Genomic DNA, 20,131 nt, shown 5'->3' with positions numbered 1-20,131 from the left:
AGGATGCTTTCAAATGATTTGGCTAGACAGCTGGTGCGGCCAATAGTCCTATAACTGCATTGGGATGTCTGTGGTTTTCCTGGTTTTAGGAACAGTACAGTTATAGCTTCCTTCCAAGCATCTGGGAATATTCAAGCAATCCATATTTTGTTAAAAAATTTTAAAAATGTGTCTGCTGATGATTCTATTGGAACCGGGTGCAACTTGTTTACCTGCAGGCAAAGCTCATTTAATTCTTGGACTGTAATTAAACTATTGCACTCTTCACTTCCACTGCCGTATTCTGGAAGTGTTTGTCTTTCAGCTGTTCTTTTATATGTTAAAGAGGATTCTGTTAGTGTGAGAAACTTGAGACATGTTCAGCCAATATATCTGCCTGTTCACCTATGCTTGTTTGCACATGTCAAAAGGGTGAAGAGGTGCCACTTAATTTGTGGACCCGTTCCTACATTTCCTTCGATGATATTTAGCTATTTATAGAGCCAGGAAGTTTCTTCTGAACCATGATGAATGTACAGAGCTTTAGCTCTTGCCTTTTTAAAAAGTGTCAAGTTGTATGTTGGCTATCTACGGAAGACGCCTCATGCTTTTTGTTTTTTGGTTGCTCTGCATTCCTGTGTGTACCAATATTTGGGATTTTGTTTTACCACTCCCAACAATCGAGGAACGGCAAAGTGTGCAGTTGCAAGGATGCTGAATATTTTATTCAGTTCATCATTATTACTGTCCAAACAAATACTTTAAAAACAGGCCTTTTCTTGAAACATTTCCCAGTCGGCTTACATCTAGTGGCTAGGTGTAACTTATAGCAACGTGATTTATTTGGAATGATTGATGATGCAGATGATGTTATTAATACCGGCAAATGATGGCTGCCACATGCATTATCTAAAACCAGTCATCTAATGCCATTAAAAACATATGGCAAGCTAAAGGATAGATCTAAAAAAACTCATTTTACATTCGCTTGGGGAGCAGTTTGCCTGTATTGAGTAAAGAAATATTGCTAGATAGAATGAAATTCTTTATAACCTACCTCATACGCCTGTTGGTTCTTTTCAATAAAAACTAGACTGGCCATTAAAAATCTTCAACTATGAGATACGGCTCCGGCAATAGACTTAAAATCGATTCATGGGGGGTTAATTTCAATTGTGGCTCGAATATATAGTGCTCACTAATAGTTTGAAATATAAGGTGGCTGCCACTGCTTCAAGCCTGGTTTTAAGCTTATGTTCATGAGCTGGGACATTACTTTGGACTATGATGGCAACGCCATCCGAGAGTCTATTTGCGTGCTCTCGGTCACAGCAGAAGTCTTTACATTTTCCGAGCATTTTCGTGTTTAGAAGACAGGTTTGTTTCTTATAGGCACTAGGCCACTAGATGGAATGTAGTGTCCTTTATATCACTAGGGTTATGCAAAAGTCCTCTGCAACTCCAATGTACAATGATATAAGTCGAGTGAGTGAGCTAGGTTTTAGGTTGTCTTTTCAGGTCCTGTGATTCAAGCTATTTCTCTTTTCCTTCGATCCAAGGAGTCCTGCCGTCTGTCTGACATCGACAGCAGGGAACTACATTGGCTTGTGTCCATTGCATCATTCAAAATGCCGGACATCCATACAGACCGTGCGGCCAGGTCAGTGTTTGCTCTCTCCACGTACGGAGACTTTGGGGGCCATTGGTCTGGAGGTTCAAGTAGTTTGTTTCACAGGTGGTGGCGCAGTGCCAGCCGCTGCCACCAGCAGAACAGATGGCCCTACTCCAGACTCACAGAGTGTTTCTTGCCGCATTTTTGTTCGGTACACATTGGTGACACTATGATGCTTCAGGCATTCCTGAAGTTCGAATTTGGTCATTATTTTAAGGTCATCTGATATCACTCCTTGTAATGTGTTCAGTGAGAGTCACTGGTATTTCCCTAAAGTTAGTAAATCCAGACAATTTTTTGTACTCGTAGTTGTAGAACCACCACCAGACACGGCAACGCTATGCATGGCTAAGCGCGGGCGCTCGAGCTCCGTGCTTAGTACAGTACACACAAACATACTTTTAACAGATGACCCCTGCGCGGTAGCCTGTGTATGCCGAATAATAAAGATGCCAGTAAGACGCAACTTTACAAGCCATAAAATTGTGCTGTAAACATACGCAGCAATTAGATACAAGACATGTATGGTACAGAATGTGTGTTGATGTAAGCTAAGATGGAGAGTGTTAAAATGCATGTTCTTACACAACACATAACCATGAACACAAACAAGACATTCCAGAATGATAGAACAGTTAGACATATGTACAGTTTGCATCACACTTGTGTTGAGTGCTGGAGCGGCACACTTCCTTGCACAAAAACCAACATCTCCAGGTTTGGAGCTTTTATTGCCAATAGTAGTACAAAAATAAGGCACTGTAGATCTCCAAATAAGGTGGATGTGAGCACTTAACATGGAAACAATAGGCTGTTTAAATTTCTGATTTCAGATTTTGTTGAATGGTGCATACTGCTTGAGCGCTGCACACAAGGGTGAAGTAGACTGTACAGCATTTGGTAAGTCTCCAATGGTTCCACTTAAAAAGCTCAAGAAAAACAAGAATCCTCGAATTACAAGTTCAGACAATGGGTTTTGTAGTCTTACAAAAATGAAAAAAAAACTGATTTGTAAAAACGCACTGAAGACTATACATATGCGCACTTCTGTCAATTACTTTGAATGTGACCGTTGATAAAAACTCTCATACAATTTGTTAGGCATCGAAGGGCAACAAGTAAAATCTGAGGCAAAGCCAGATGTCAGATAGCAGCAACTATAGAGATAAGTTTAGCAGTAGTCGTAGTACCACACAAAGCTTTGATACTACTTTGCTCATCAGCATCCAGCACTAAAAACGGTCAAACAAACGTAAAGCCACATGAAAGCAATGCCAAGATGATGCTAATCGCATACTAAATAAGTTTTCACATTTTCCGATCATGCGAGATGCTCACCGTGGACTGGCAGTGCACACTAGTTTGAAATTTTACAAATGCAAATTATACAAACTTAACCGCAAATCACGCTAGAAACTTTGCTTTCACATGCAACGCAGCAACCCAGCATCAGCCAGAGCTGTTTCACATTAACGAAAAAACATTCACAATTGTGTAAAGTGTCAAAAAAGAGTACACCATTTCCAATCGGCTTAATAGGTGCTAGTCATGCATTAAAGCAGCTTAAAAACCAGCTAGAGCAATTAGGCCAGATTTGCCAACAGCTTAAAGGTCAACTCCGGTGGTTTTTCCATCATTTTGTGTTTTTGGTTGAATTACATTTCTCGGCACGTCCTGACTCGAACACAAAAAACCGTTTTTCGAAACTCCAATTAGAAGTATTTTTAAAAAGAAAAAAACAGCAAATCGAAACCGAAACTGCTTTCACGGCCAGAAACGACGTCCCAGGTGACGAAATGGTGACGTCACACTCAGTATTAGAGAAACACTCGTACGTGCATTGGATGGTGAAAATAAAGTATGGAAATCGTGAAGCATTGCATAAAATGTCTGAGGTAGTTCAATATAAGGCTCACAATTTCATAATCATGCGGGCAGTGGACAGTAACGCCGGTATACTGTTTGTGACGTCAGAAACTCAGTGTTGCGGGCAGAAATAGTCTCATCTTAAGCCACGAAAACAGCATATTTTAAAGTCGTGTTGCGCACGAACGGATTATCGTACGGCGCCCAAATTTTGTAGAATGCGTCAGGACGGAGAGGAGAATCTACAGTAAAATTTTTATTAGAATATTTGAATGTCAAAAATCCCCCGGAGTTGCCCTTTAATTACATACAGCCACGATGGTTCAAGTAAAATTCCTAAAAAATTTAGGAACACTCAGTCATTTAATTATGAGCTGCTTGAGACGTGTACATAAAAATTAGCACTTATAGCAAAACTCTTCCCCAGGGAGCAATACGCTGGCAGCCTTTGCATGAACACAGATCCCCAATGGTAGGCAAGGCTAGAAAAAGCATCTGATCAGCATGACGATATTCTTATTCACAAGTTTTCTCAAGAATTGAATGCATATTTAGAGAAGTTGTCATCATTAATTTCGTATTTCTTTCTATGTCTCACATAGGGCTAGCAAATTTTATGAGTGTTACGCTCAAGGCTCAAGGGGAAGATTGAAAATAATTACTTCACTCTGCATAAGAACAAAGGCAGTATTTATGAAAAGGACAACCTAAAGAACTAAAGAACAAGGACTGCACATAATGTGTCGACAGACTAGGTGGCAGTACAGGCTCCTATAGCAATAAACATTATTCAAAAAACTAGCTGTTCAACATCGCTTGCGAAGTGCAACACAGACGTGGAAATGCTGTAAAACTGCACATTTGCATTATAGTATAACAGATCAACACAACAAATGAACAGACGTGCATGAGGAATCCAAATTCGTGCTCACACTGTACATAACTACGGAAGGTTTATATTAGAGCTTTGATATCAGCTCCAACTACCTGCATGACACTGACATCCACAGATATTGAATTTATGGCTGCTAAACGCAAGAAATGGTAAAATAACTGCAAGCACAGGCACTTTGCACACCCTGACCATTCACTCAACTAAACTAGGAAAAGGAGTCTAAATGAAGATGTGACCATCTATGTTCTTCCTACTGATAAAGCTAAACCGCCAGAAATAAATGTGCACGTTACATCGGCCTGTTGTGACATCCCAGCCCTTTAAAATCCAGGGCTTTATGGAAACCTGTCTGGCCGGTTTGTTCACGGCGGGAAAGGTTCGAGCACCGACCAAACAGTTCTGAAAAATTACGTCTCGGCCGCCTTAGGGGCGGAAACTTCATTTTCTAGAGCGATAGGCCAGCGCTAGGACTTTTCCTGCACACCAGTTTAGCGATGTGAAAACACGTCGGTCGCTGCCAGTGGCATCAAGCGCTTGGCAGTTCCGCGCCTTCAGTGATGATTCTCGGGAGCTCATTGACGTGGTTAGGGAGGGGAAAGGCGGCTGCGCTCTGACGATCAAACACGGTTTAGGGCAGTCTTGTAGCAAGCCCCTAATGCTTGCGTTCTGCATGGCTTCTTCCACCACAAGCCAACTACGGACGATCATGCACGTCTTCCGGCGCTATTAAACAAAATTCCCCGTACAGTGTCAAAAATGCGGGTATTCGGATGACATTTGCTTCGAAAAACAAGGGAGTATGAACCCTACCCCTACCTAATCCCCCCCCCCCCCCCGCCCCCTCTCCGCGGTGACTGCCCATTCATTCGTTTCGCAGCAACCGGTTCTGGAAAGCAGGATCCCGGCATCTTTGACAGGCACGCCTACCGCAACAAAACGTCTCTGAATAGGCAGCGACGAAAATGAATGAAAAGTGTGGCAGACAGGTGATGGCACCTGCAGCCCACAACACCGGGTACCTTGGAACACTGACTGCTAGACCTGTCGCCAAGGAAATGAATGCGAATTGAACAATCGTGGGCAATGAATGACTGTGGCGACGGCAACCTTAGGCTTAACCCAAGCAAGGCAGTTTAGGGAGCGGTCAGCCCACCTTTGCTGGACGACCGCTGCACCAGCAACGTCTTGACCTGGGGATCACCGATGAATTTGCGCAGTACTTCCAGGTTAGCCTTGTCGTTGAGAGTAGTCTCGAGCGACGGCTGGACGATTTCATCCTCTTCCAGAAGCACTGGTACCACGCGACGGAGGTACTTCACGAGCAGACCGACGTCGGCGAGCTCGACGTCCTCGGTTGCGACTGGCGGCGCCGCTCCTTCGGCGGCCTCGGCCGCCATAGTTCTGAATCAGTCGCCGATGTTCTTACGACGATTTAACATACATGATTACACCTTACCACTGGACTGCAGCCCGAGCACTGCAGCGCCCAGCGATCATGTGAGAAGTGACGCTGGTGACGCGCTGGCACGTCCCGCCCATGGTTTTGTACTGCCAGTCCCGACACCCGCCACGATGTGCGATGCGCGCATGGCGCGCATGCGCCCGCCCGCCGCAATCCAGTGGCTACAACCACTGGTGTTTTGCTGGTCCTACGACCACTGTGTGCTGAGCCTGACGCTAGTCTAGGCTAGCCAGGTGTTGAAAGTAGCACAGCACTCACTTTTGGTTTTTTTTTATCTTATTTTATCTTATTATTGAGCAGCATCAGTAGCATTTGCAGCGCCACTAATAGGCTGTGGGAGACTGCAGACTGCATAGGCAGGCGGTGAATTTGAACATGGTTGTGGCGGTTGTGGTTCAGAAAAACAGGAAACGTGCCGCCTTATGACTTTGCTTGTACCGCGCAGAACTATATTGTGCTCTTTGTTTGCCCAGAGTCCTAGAGGCGTAATTCCGTCTTCTCAACGGTAGGGTCCCGCAACTTCTTTCTCGTCACTGGTTGCCTCTGAGCGGGTTAAACGGCGATTGTTACTGAGACATGTGTCTGAACGCAACCTAAAAGTAACATACACTCACTAAAGGCAGGAAATGATTACATTGAAAATTATTAAATAGTGTAAGCGTTGTCATTCTGTTGTCTTGCGGTTGTGTTCATTGCAGGTTTTGTGGGTGTTAAGAATTAAAAACATCACATGATGCAACCTAAAGGGGAACACCCTCCAGAAAGATATTAGTAGCTTATTTTAATGTTGCAATTTAAAAAAAAAAAAACAAATTTCGAAAAAAAATTACAAACACACGATTCGAACATAAATTTCATTCGCCAAGTGCTCAGGTAACGTTAATCCATTGCGCCATTGAGGCAACGAGTACGGCAGGCTTTAAAGGTGCTTTTATTCATTTTTAGAATATTTCCACTATCTGTCGCCAGGTGACGCTGCTCAGAGGACCCTACCATTGAGAGAACGGAATCACGCGTCCTAGAGCGTTGCCAAAACATGGCTTATAACTTTATTGTAGCGCAATACGCGCCGAGATGTAGTATCTCGTATGATCGCAGCTAAGCCCGACGGTTTCAGCATAGCATGGTTCCAGGATTGATTGATTGAATGTCCTTTATTGAATGGGAAGGCTCATGGCCATGGATGGGGATAAAGGGGAGTAGACATAATCTTCATTGTTTAGGTCGTCACTCGAATCACATTGCTCTAACCAGGCCACTAAGCGAGCCATACTTGGCAAATATCATCTGTGTGTTAGCATCAGTTTCTAGAAGGGAACGGTAGTTCAGGCGGTAGGGTTCGATCTCGGGGCGTCCAGTAGAAAAAGCACGGCATTCCCAAAGTAAATGAGATATGCCGCCGCAGGTTAGAGTCGTACAGGGGGGGCACGTAATCATTTTCTCCTTATACTGACGCCAGCGGGCCATAATACGTGGCGTGTAAGCCGCATGGGCGATGAGCTTATTCAAAAATACTTCTTGACTTCGGGTGAGGTGGGTTCTTCTCGTAAAAGGTGGGTCTGGTGTGGCCACCTGCATGCGATGCTGACTGAGGCTACGAAGACTGGTCCGAGTATAGTGCATAAGGGCAAGAGAAGGGGTGAGTTGCCCGCCCAAGGTCGAATAAGGATGAAGCAAGGGGGGTGGGGAAGTAAATGTGGACATCCCACCTGCCAAGGCAGCCGCGGCGTGTGCCGCCGCATTGCCCCCTGATTCGTCCGAGTGACCTGGGGTCCAGTGAATAGCGACAGTTCTGGTCGCCAGTTGGTGGCGTTTAAGGAGGCGCTGTATAGACGTAGCTGTTGCATCTTGTGAACCCGGAGTAGCGATTTCCTTGTAAGCTTCAAAGGAATCAGTAAGAATACGCAGTGACCCAGTTCCGGTGCAAGGCAATCCTGACAAGGCTCCCCAAATCGCGAGGAGTTCAGCGTGAAGAGGGGTACCCTGAGGTAGATGGCAGGCATAAGCGCCTGAAAGGGAAGGATTGTCATCGCATACCCAGGCCATAGATGCGAATTCGCTTGTAATCGATGCGTCGGTGTATATGTCAGTCGTATCGGGGATTCGCTCTTGTCGGTGATGGGCAGCTAGGAGCTCCCGGGGAATGACAAAATCGCGGTTTATAGGTCGGCGATGGACGCGTGTGACTACTGGCCTCTCCCAAGGGGGAAGTGATGCATATAGGGCTGGTGTTTTGTCGTTACGCTGTTCATCCCAGGCCAGCAGGCGACGCCCCTGGACAGTGTTCTCTAGACGTATTCGATGACGCGTCTGTGACTCGGTAACGATGGTAGTGAGCGGTGGAAGAGCGGCCAAACGCTCAAGTTCGGCTATAGGAGTGTGCTTAGGTAGACCGGTAATAGTGCGTAGTGTTGCTCGATGAAGGCGTTCGACCTTAGCGAAGTCAGTCTTCGACAGTTGGAGGACCGGTGTGCCATAGAGGATTTTTCCGACCGCCGCTGCTCTGGCCATCGCACGGCAGGCATGCTGCCGCGCACCGCCGTGCCGGTTGGACAGGCGACGAATAGCATGTAGCAGTGGTGGCCAAAGGCGTTGTAACTGATGAACCAGGATATTCTAGTTCTTTTTGACCAGTTTATCTAGGTGTTTCTTCGACTATTTTAAATTCAGCCAGGGACATCCATACAGCCCTTCCCACCCCACTCCTCGGGGAGGATGTACAATAATAATAATAATAATAATAATAATAATAATAATAATAATAATAATAATAATAATAATAATAATAATAATTGGTTCACAGGAAGGGAAAGGCGCAGTATCTGTCACACTTGCTATGTGGACACCTGAACCGCGCCGTAAGGGAAGGGATGAAAAAAAAAGGGAAGGGATGAAGGTGGGAGTGTAAGAGTAAGGAGAGAAAGGGGAGCCGTAGTGGAGGGCTACGGAGTAATTTCGACCACCTGGGGATCTTTAACGTGCGCACAGCACATGGACGCCACTTCCTTTCGCCTCCATCGAGGCGCAGCCGCTGTGGTCGGGTTCGAACCCGGGAACTCCGGACAGTGGTCGGGCGTCTTACCACTGCACCACCCCGGCGGGGCAAGGGGAGGGTGTACACATTTCCTTATTTTTCGGAAGGCACCCCTTCAAATTGTAACCAATGTTTTTTTTTTTGTTTTTTTCCACACTAAAGGGAATTTTGTTTAATAGCTCCGGAGGACGGGCATGTACACGAAAGGACACGCCGTTCATAGCTGGCTTATGGTTGAAAAAACCACGACTTCGACCCGGTCACGTTTTCATATTTTTGTTGTAAATTGTGATCTGGTTTATAAGGAAGGAAAGGCGAAATATTTGTCAGACCTCGCGGACACATGAACCGCTTCTCAGAGAACGGAGGAAGGTGGGATGTGAAAGCGGAAAGAGTGAAAGAGGTTGGTATAGTTTTCAGGGTTTAACGTCCCAAAGCAACTCGGGTTATGAGACACGTGGCTGTGGAAGATAGGAAATTTCAACCAACTGGGGTTCTTTAACGTGCGCTGACACTGCACAACACACAGCTGCCTCTCAGTTATTATTATTTTTTTTTTACAGGAAAGGAAAGGCGCAGTATCTGCCAAACTTATGAAGCGAAAGCCACAACACAGGGCTACCGCTCAGTTTAAATAAAAAAAAAAAAAACTGATTTATTTATAGGAAGGGAAAGGCGTGGTAACTGTCTCACTTGTTAATTTTTTCTTACAGGAAAAATAAGGCGCAGTATCTATCAAACTTTTGAAGCGAAAGCTTCACTGCAGCAGCTTTTCGAGCCGTCATCGTCACGGAGGTTTTCACCATCAAGCGACCTCGACAGATACTGCGCCTTTACTACGTTAGGTAGAGTCGGTCTTCGCGTGGCACTAATTTGACCTTCAAATGACCTTGACATAATGAAATGTGGATGCTCACGATTCCGTGGTGTCCACCAGAAGTATACTGCGCCTTCCTTTCCCCAAAACCTATGCCCAGGTGGTCGAAACTACTCCGTAGCCCTCCGCTACGACACCCCTTTCTCTCTTTCCGCTTTTATTCCCACTTTGATTCCTTCCCTTACGGCGCAGCGCAGGTTAAAGATAATATTAATAATAATAATTGGTTTACTGGAAGGGAAAGGCGCTGTAACTGTCTCACTCGTTTTCTGCAGACACCTGAACCGCGCCGTGAGGGAAGGGAGGAAGGTGGGAGTTAAAGTGGAAAGAGAGAGAGAGAGAGAGTTAAAGATCCCCAGGTGGTCGAAATTACCCCGTAGTCCTCCACTACGGCTCCGCTTTCTCTCTCTTTCCGCTTTCACTCCCACCTTCCTCCCTTCCCTTACGGCGCGGTTAAGGTGTCCACAGAAATCAAGTGAGACAGTTACCGCGCCTTTCCCTTCCTATAAAGCAACCAGTTTCCCTTACGGCGCGGTTCAGGTGTCCACAGAACAAGTGTGACAGATTCTGCGCCTACACAACACGGCAGACGAGGCAGATGATGATGATGAAAAATATATATTTTTTTTTATATAAAGGACAGGAGCGGGCCTTAAGGGGCCGCCCCTTACAATTACTAGGTGGTCGACAACCTCCCGGGCGCTGTCGAAGGAAGCTGAAATGGTATATGAAACAAATAGTGCCTGCGCGGCTTTGTAGTCTCTACTCTTATACTCACATCGCGCAATATTGCCGCACACAAAGAAGAACACTGCTACCACCTCATGCAAACACGATAGACCAACACGTATCCTAACCTATACCGCAAACACTTGTACATCTCCACCCAGAGAAATGGCCACAGAAATGTCCCAGCGGCCAAAACAATACAGAGCTACACGATATAACTAAATCTGGGCCTTGCAACGCAACCCAGCGGCTTTCTACTTATATGTCTCCGTACTCTGTCCTCTCGGGAACAAGCATTGGCCTTGGCTACTTGGCCATAGACGACGAAGCCGACCAACCAGCGCCGACTGATAGAAATGGCCGAGAAAACAATGGTGGCGAACGGGACTCTGGACACTGCAGCTGTCATTATGACACCCGTCAATTATGGCTGCATCACGGGTGATGCCGTGCTGCGTCACTATTTAAGGCGGAGGCACCGACGTCCCCGCCAATGTTTAAACACGTTAAGGCCCCGTTTACCAGTAAATCCGACGTCGGTGCTCTGAGCAAAAGTCATGGCAAGGCGCTAGCAGCTGATATGGCCGAGGTTCTGATTCTTCTATGGTTTGTGCGGCTTAAGAAGACCATATATGGTATCAGGAAGTCGGGAGGGGCTGCCAACTCTGGTTGCTCTTTTGAGGTGGGAAGGTGGAATAAGAATCAACCTTTCAGTCGCCCTTGGATGCCTAGTCAGGGACACTATACTCCTAGACCACGCAGGAACGTTCATTAGCTTGAATAAAACAGGGCTATATAGATATGCATGTCGAGTGCCTGCCTAAGGTATCGTCTCATAGCCTTAAAGAGGGAGCTTAAGTGTCCCCCAAATTTTTTGCCGACCGGTTTAGGTTTGAAAACAGTTGCAGGCGGTGGAATAATTTCTGGCGTAGAAGAAAGAAACTGTATTTTCCTTTCATTTTATAGTGCAGCTGGTGCATCCGCACGCTATCCCTCCTTTCCAATTTCGCTGAATTGAAGCATGCACCTTAAAGTGAATTATTTAAAAGGTAACGAAATATATTTCTTAATTTTGAAATACACGGTGGAAGCCACCTTTTCAATGACACTCAGTGCAGCTAAAAACATAAATCCGGTATTAGCAGTGCTTTTCTTTTTTTTTTTTAAGTGAGGGCAGTTTTGGGTGGAGTTTATGCATTACGCCGATTTCTGTATGCTATGCTAAATATGCTTTGTTTGGTTTGGTTTTGTGGGGCTTAACGTCCCAAAGCAACTCAGGCTATGAGAGACGCCGTAGTGGAGGACTCCGGAAATTTCGACCACCTGAGGTTCTTTAACGTGCACTGATCGCACAGCACACGGACGCTTGCTTTTCTCCTCCATCGAAAAGCTGCCGCCGAGGCCGGGATTCGATCCCGCGTCCTTGGGAGCAGTAGTCGAGCGCGGTAATTCCACTGCGCCATCCCGGCGGGTTTTAAATAGGCTTTGTGTCATTTGAATTGTTTTTAGAGGAAGTATTTTTTGTTCGTAGTTCTCTAAGCATAGCATGCAGGCGCTGTGATGAAATCGGTGCGTGTTCGAAATTTTGCAAGGTTCGCCTCTGATTCTACCCCACATCGAGATATGCGTTCAATAGAGAAACTTAGCCTCCTCCGATTTGCTTTTCTTAGCAAGCCTTCTGCGCAATCCTTGCTTACGTTGGCTGCGGCAAATAGAGTGTGGTCAGTCTAAACTATATTCAATATGTCTCTGCTGTTTTTCCTCGCACCTTGGCATCACTGGATGCCAGTGTCAGTACCGAGCGGCACCCTAGACAACAGTCAAGACCATATTAAATTATATTCCACTTAATGTCTGAAAATAAAACTCGTTAGAAGGCGTATCCTTTCGCCATGAAATCGAAAAATGCAGCGCACGGAACGTCGGAGGCTTCGACGCAGCGTTCAAAATTAAGAACGGTTAAAGCGCGCACCTGCATGCAGCAAGCAATGCGAAGCGCAAGATCTTGATATCTTGAGTCGCACTTCGCCAGACAGACAAAACAGCAAAAACAAAATGCCTGGCCTAAGTAAAGGCGACCGTCTGTGGCACGCAGGAGCATCGGCGTGGCGGGGTGCACAGTCACTGTTCACGGCCTCTAGCCAGCGCACCAATAATCTGTCGCTGATAAGTCAGACGAGACAGCCATCCTTAAAAAGAAAAAGAAATCTGTGTGGGACAGTAGCGCGCATGCGCAAGCTGTCGGGCCTAACGGGCGAGCAGCTTGCCTTCCCACTCAGAAACTGCGCAGTTCGTTACGGGGCAAGACGAGCTAGAAGAACTCGCATACCTCGAAGCTGATTGTCGCCATGCTGCGCACTTGAAGACTGGAGGGAAGTTAATGTTCAGGAATCATTATTTCCTTTACATGTATGCAGTGCCAGCCCGTGCGTAGGTTTCCGAGTTGCCGGAGACACCATGCAAACGACGTTTGCATTATTTTCGCCGCAGTTAGTTCGAATTCTGTCCTGCGCTGAAGTTTTGCTCCTGTTGGGTGCCGCTGCCCTAAAAACAAAATGGCGCTCCAGTTCAGTCAGCCCTTCTTCGGCCGCTATGAAAGCATTTGGCACTGACGTCTAAATTGACAGGACAATATGACTGTAATTGAAAGTTTTCGACCGGTGACTGTACTTCTGTGCCGAACTTGTGGTTTCTACCGTGTGTTGTCAAAGTGGTGCAGCCATCCTCGCCTTCGGGTCGTCTACGCCACTCGGGACCGACACAGGGACGGTGCAGCAACTCCCCAGGGATACTACGAGCCAGGCCGTCGGCATCTAAGGTGAGGCGAGACTTGAGTTCTCGCGGCGAGGGCGACTTGCGTCCGCGGAAACCTCCTGTTGGTTACTATAGTAAAAATTTAAGGTTCATTGAGCTATTTCGCCGAGAATTCGATAAATGCCAAGTACCGACATGCAGAGGTTTCCTGGGCCATCGCCATCGGGTTCTTTCTCCGTGACGGAAGCGCGGTGAGCAAGGATATCTGACGCTGTAGGGGTTTAGCTCGCACTGTAGGCAGGTAGGTGTAGGTATTGAGACAGCTGGCAAAATGGGGCAGACCTGCGGTGCCTTCATGGTTATTCCAAATTACGACAATTGGTTTAAACAGCTAGTCTATCCTCTACGTGCAAGACTCTTCGTTCAAAATTCTCCGGACGACGTCCTCGGGTGCCGCTGCATGCGTGTTGATTGCGTTATGGACTCCTCTGTCAGTCCTCGCATTTGCTTTAAGACCGTCGCTGACTCTGGTAACGGAATATACTTACGATTTGGATGCTCGGTCGGGTTCGAGTTTTTAAATTCGTGTGTTGGTATTTTGGATGCAGCCCTTTTGCTTCGTATGGGCGGCCATTTCCAAGCTACCGCCCCTGCTTCTTGCGGGTGCTTGCTTGTCCATTCTGGCATTTTCGAGATTTACGCGTGGTGTACTGCTCTCGTTACGCCGAAAGACCGTCGCAGCACCTCGATTTGAGAGAAAGCTTGCAAGTAGGAGTCAAATTCCTGCCAGCGCTAACAGCGCAAATATTTCAGTGCCGCTGTCGTGCAATATGGCGGCCACCGGTACTCTAGGCCTGATGCGTCTTCGACAAAGATGGCGCATCCCCGTTGTATTGGTGCGTCATCAAACTGCGCATCAAGGTCGAGTCGAAACAGACGCGGGGAAGATGACTGACACATTATGAAAAGTTGGCTCCTTTGCTTTAGTAAGCCTGTCGAGTCCGCGCCGTCTCCCGCCCAACCATGTCCTATTTATTAGTGTTTTTTATTTTGCGCTGCCTGAACGAGGGCTCGACTGCATCGCTCTTCGTTCCTTTTGCTCGGGCCGGCTGCTTGCTCCTTGCCTTTTTCGACGACGAAGTCGTGGCAGTTTCCAGAATCGTCGTTGACCATTTTTTTCCATTTTCTTCCTCTAATTTTAAACGGAACTTGGGACCAGTCAAGCTGCTTCATATGCAGCTTTCTACCCTTATTTTGCTCCACAACCTTGTACCTTTTTGTGTACATGAATCAAACGAAATCGAAATACTAGTTTGGTCCTTCTCGGACATACATTGCTTGCACTCACGTTCTACTTGTGAGCATTTTCTGTCGGCTTGTGAGCCTATGCGTTCATGGCCGCCGATGCCGCCCTTTGGTATCGCCGCTCACCGGCGGCAAGGTCGCTCTGAAATTTTCTAACTCGGCCTACCATTGAGACTTTTGATGTATCCGGGTGCACCGGTCGTCGAGTTCTTCAGTTCAACAAAAGTGAAGTGGTGACCTTAATTTTTAACCACATAAAACTTACCAAAAAAATCGACGCCAATGTTCCCCACCTCGAACGCGATGGAAGGCGCTGAAGTACCTTATCGCTATATCTGGGAGGAATGATTGAGTTCCTCTTCATATGACTCGATTGCTGTCAACTTCTGACGAAATTGAGCAAGAAGTATCACTGTATGTGTTTGCCATGTTTTGTCTGATGCATCCTTGTCTTCTTGGATCCTCACGAGAATGGCGTCATCCTGGTATATCGGCCCATTCCACTTCGGCTATTGTCATGGCTTTTGGTACAGCTGACAGGCTGACGAAGAATATGTACTCTTGAGTGGATTGGCCTTCCATGGTTCCTGTGCTGGTATCTTTGGCTTGTTTTTGACAAATGGGCTGCCGGGCGGCCTTGTTACGGCACGTGCTCCGCTTTGTAGTCTTACTTTTGGAGTTGTAGGTTTAGGCTCTTTAGTCTTGCCTATAGTCAGTTCTGGAGCATGGAGCGAGCGGTTTGTGAATAATTTTAATTGTCAGAGCTCATCCAGCCAGGTGCACTCCAAAATATACCTAGGCTATATCCCAGAATTAACAAGGAAATGCCGGCGATAGTATTAAAGATCGCCAATTTTATTGTCGGTGTTAAGATAGCGCCTTTCCGCAGGAGTCGAAGCTCTACTGCTGAATGCGACGAGGACACTAGGCTTTTCTCTATTAGGCTCTTGCCTGAGCATTGCGCCTACTTCTTGCGGTTCCGTGCCTGTGATGTGGCAGGTTTCTTTGCTCGCGGCTCTCATGCAGCCAATTCTTTTTTGACGTTTATTTCCCTCGCTTTTATCTTGTACGTTGAAATGTGATTTTTCTCGAGTGAGCGAACGAAGTGGTTCCACTATTTGCTCCATATGTGGGATGAATCGGCCACAGCAGTTAACCATCCCCAGCAAACTTCACTCGTTATGGGGACTTTCTGACCAGTCATGCACTTCCTCAACCTTGTCAATATCTGCTGTGACACCTGAACTCTGTACTTTTGCTTTTGTGGTCGTGATTGTGCACTTGTTGATGTCAGTCCGGCCTCTTGTAATATGCTTCAGCACGAAGTGGATCTGGTGACCGTGTTAATCGAGACAGCGTCAAGGAAAGAAAATGTCATCACTTACGTTGATCATTCCCTCTGAGCAAATTCATTTTTTTCTTGCTGTAGTTGTAGCGGGTCGGAACCCCATGCTACACTTTTTTCCACCAGTATATGGCCACGGTCCTCCATAGCACGATTAGGTCTTGTTATGTAGGTTGTCTGCTGGCGGCTGTGCTGCTGCTACTTTCTGACCAGTCATGCACTTCCTCAACCTTGTCATTATCTGCTGTGTCGCTTGAACTCCGTATACTTTTGCTTTTGTGGTCGTGATTGCGCACTTGTTGATGTCAGTCCGACCTCTTGTAATATGCTTCAGCACAAAGTGGATCTGGTGACCGTGTTCATCGAGACAGCGGCAAGGAAAGAAAATGTCATTACTTACGTTGATCATTCCCTCTGAGAAAATTCATTTTTTTCTTGCTGTAGTTGTAGCGGGTCGGAACCCCATGCTACACGTATATGGCTACGGTCCTCCATAGCACGATTAGGTGTTATGTAGGTTGTCTGCTGGCGGCTGTGCTGCAGCTACTTTAGGACTCATTCGTTACCTCCACTGTCGTATGATTCTCTACATCGGCAGTTTTTGTTTTCGGCATTCTATAAACTGCCTCCCTGACTGCTCTCGAAAGGCGAGTCATCTTAACCTGAATGATGCAGTGCCTTGTATAATTTGCGACTGAATTCTTTGTCTCGGTCGCCAAATTTTCACGTAGCCGCCAGCTGTCCTGACGTGCGTGAAACTCATCTATTGTTTTCCTTCTGCTTCGCTTGGCAAAATACGAGACGATCGAAGACTGCCTCCTAGGTGATATCTTTTGTAGAAAATTGTATTCATTCAATCGCAGTTTCGTACGAAACATTCCGTGCCTGTGAGCGTCAGAAAGAAGTCCGAGAAGGTCCTTTTCGCAAGATTCAACCATGTCGCTCTTCTGCTATCTTTGGTGATGGTGGCACCAATGACGTGATTCTCCTATATCTCATGTCATCATGTCCAGCCTTACATGCCGATTTGCGGGGAGTCTACGTGCGGATCAAAATCAACAATGCACGAAATGTCCATATTTATGTGGGTTTGATCTGAGCGACAGAAATGTCTTTGCTCCCACATGGGTGTGCCCCAAGGCCGAGTCTTCTTTCAACTTGGTGCTGGCACTCTGCTTCGTCGTTTGGGATCACTTTCGATATCCTACCCTCGTCGCCAATTTTCGGCGTCTTCGGAAATAATTCAGATGGATGATACGGTCACGCACTTCCCGCGGTCCTGTATTGGAAGTGGAGGCGGCTTAGCGGGATAAGCAGAAGAGGAAGCTGGTTCTGCCTGCTCTGGTGTGCTAATCTCTAGCGCATCCTAAGATCTGTCTAAATAAACCTCGTAACAAGTGTGGTGGAGGTGCTGGGTAAAGATTACAACGGAACCTCTCCTACACCGCCGAAGCAGAATAATTACTGGGCTACCCCCCCTACGGACGGAGATGGCGCAAGTAGATGTTTCAACGCCGCCCATGCCAGCAGCACAACCGACCACCCCATTGCCTTATCGGGAACCCCGACACTTTTATGGCGAGCCTGGGGAAGACGTGGATGACTGGCTCACCCACTACAATCGGGTGAGCAAATACAACCGCTGGGATGCGAATATCAAGCTGGCGAATGCGGTATTCTTTCCTGAAGAAACTACCACTAACATGGTTTGACAATCATGAAGCATCCCTTACCACCTGGGATCGCTTCATGGAAGAAATGAGTGGGATTCGGCGATGCCGATGCTCGGAAGAAGAGCGCCGAACAGACTCTGGCTCATCCTGATCCAGTTTTTTTTTCTCTCATCGGTATTCGTATTCAGATCTGGTTGACGGTATGCGCCCGTCTCTTCCCTTTTCTAAACTTCCTCCGGTCAGCTATTTCTCCGTATTTACCAATTCCTGAGCTTCGGTTTCCAGGCAGCACGGCTGAGCGGCTTCTGAGGTCGAACTCTGCCTGTTGTGATTGGTGTAAAACACTGCAGGGCCGACCTATCTTTGCTAGCTGCCTCAATGGGGTTAGTTATGCGAGCCGCTGCGTTTGCGTCACGGAGCGAAAACCTGTTCCGAACGCCCGGTTGCTAACAAGCCAGTATGTCGACTGATGGGCGCAGATTAGCCTTTTGGTCGACATGTGGTTTGCGATTGCACACGGCGCACGGAATTCTCGCCAGCCCCAACTAGCAACTCTGAAGAACGGACGATGCCTGCGGTCTGCGGCACATCGCGTTTCCGCTGCAGCCAAGGTGGGTAAACAACTTTTTCTACTTGGCAACTTTGCTGCTTAGGCCTGTACCGCCGCCACGTTCTCTGGCGAAGCAGCTAGCTTACCTTGATTACACGGTGAGTATTCATGACTGCGACATGCTTGCCTGCCGGTAGCAGGGTGCATACATAGTTTTTTTTTCTCCTTGCAGATGTTCCACCACTACATTATCAGCCCAGACAACCATATCAGATCCAGGAGATGTCCATAAAATGCACCCCTCAAAATATTTAATATTCAGAGGATCTCCACAAATACCCACAATTGGTCCAGTGGATATTCCAGAGATGTCCCTATTGCCTCACAGTGGACGTCCACATGGACATTCATTATGATGTCTAGAGGACATTGCCAAATCAGTCTCTGGACATTGCATGGACATTGCCAAGATGTACAAGCATGCACTTTCAACGGAGCTAGGGATAGCTGTTGAACAGAACACATAGCGTGAATTATAGTTTTATTCACAAAAGGACTGCAAGCTTTCAAACACCTTCCCCTCTTCATGGGTTTCAGTTTGCGTCCGTGCTTGTGCCTCCTGGAAAATATGAAAGATGAAGTGAACAATGAAGTGGGGCATTAAGAAATTTACAGGTAACAGAAAATAAATAGTCACAAAAAAAAGGCCGCATGCACAAAACAAACTTGTCTGAAGGCTGGCAACAGAACTTACAGCTATATAACAGCAAAAAAAAATGGATGTAAAACCTTTACATGCGAAGAAAATAAGCCTATTAACATGCCCGTAGTTAAATGAATGTAAAAAATTCACAACCTGTTGTCTCTGTAGCAAGGATAGTTAACAATTTGTGTTCACTTCTTTTTCAATTAAGGTTGGAAGTTGTTTTAGAGTGTAAGCTGCACTATTTAGGCTGCAACTTCAGATTTCACCTCGCTGGGACTGAATGACTTCAACCTAATTAAGCATAGGTGTCCACTAAAAACTGAGACCATACTGTGCCTTCCTTTCCCCAAAAACCAACTAAAAAAAAATAAAAAAATAGCGGAATGAAAAGGTGGTGTTAAGGCACTCTCGCATCTACTGTTAATGAGAAGCTTGAGCACCCCCCTGATTCAAACCGTGTACAGCCTTGGCAAACCATACAAAATCATGCTTGAGCTTCCGCTCATTTAAATTTGTTCAAGCCATGCTTAAACAGGCATCTAACTGGTATGTACACACAGAGTTTGTACAAAATAGTGGCTAAATTTTCATACCTTGTTTTGTAAGCCTTTCCTTTTGCTGTTTAAGACGGCATGGAGCATGTTGGAGCCATTTCTTTATAACTGCTTGCACATCATCCATTGTTGCAACATACCGCATGTTTGACCTTGCAGCCACTGAAACAAATACAGCAGTATAGTAGCTGTGGTTCATTATTAAAATACCAAAAAGAAGGGAAAATTGTTGCCAGCCGCTGCAATTGCTATTTAATAACTTAAGCACCTGTGTACTGAGCTGCAGCCAGTGGAAATAAAGGAACAGGGATAGGAAAACAAGGACAAATAGAGCGTAATGACAGCAAGAAAGGAAAAGAGAGTTTCATACACTCTTCATAATATCCAGAAAAATATACAGTGTGAACAAGCTATAGCACCGCACGAATGGCAAGACAACAATCTTATTCTCGTAAGTGAGCTAATAAAAGCCAGTCTAGCTTTTCTAAAAAAAAACTTGAACAAACAATGGCAAAGCAGCAACCCATTTTGCGATGAAGGCATGCAACAAGTGATGTTCGCAGCAAGTGCTGTTGACCTGGGCGTTTTTAGGAGGCTTCTGTAGTCGCGCGGCAAATCTGCAAAGCAGCTATGCTTTGACAGCTTTTTAAGCAGGGAGGTCGCGGCTTTCTGCGTAATGTTCTCTTCTAGTATCCACTCCCGCAAAATGCACTTTATGTCAATATCAGCA

The 20,131-nt window shown here is 46.3% G+C and overlaps 1 protein-coding gene across 2 annotated transcripts in view; it reads right to left on the bottom strand.

Annotated features, from left to right (window-relative positions):
* Dhc64C (dynein heavy chain, cytoplasmic) overlaps positions 1-5,944 on the bottom strand; it is an 82,800-nt gene extending 76,856 nt beyond the window's left edge. For both annotated transcript variants that reach the window (XM_084582355.1, XM_084582356.1), the window contains exon 1: positions 5,566-5,944. In XM_084582355.1, the coding sequence (XP_084438481.1) occupies positions 5,566-5,809 (244 nt within the window). In that variant the 5' untranslated portion in view covers positions 5,810-5,944. The remainder of the gene's footprint in view (positions 1-5,565) is intronic.
* Positions 5,945-20,131: the final 14,187 nt, after the last annotated feature.

This window comes from Amblyomma maculatum, chromosome 10 (genome assembly GCF_055883805.1).
Source record: "Amblyomma maculatum isolate TAMU_Amacu chromosome 10, ASM5588380v1, whole genome shotgun sequence".
In the NCBI taxonomy this organism is placed as follows: Eukaryota; Metazoa; Arthropoda; class Arachnida; order Ixodida; family Ixodidae; genus Amblyomma; species Amblyomma maculatum.
Note: the sequence above shows the minus strand (reverse complement) of the source record. Positions and strands in the feature narration are given on the sequence as shown.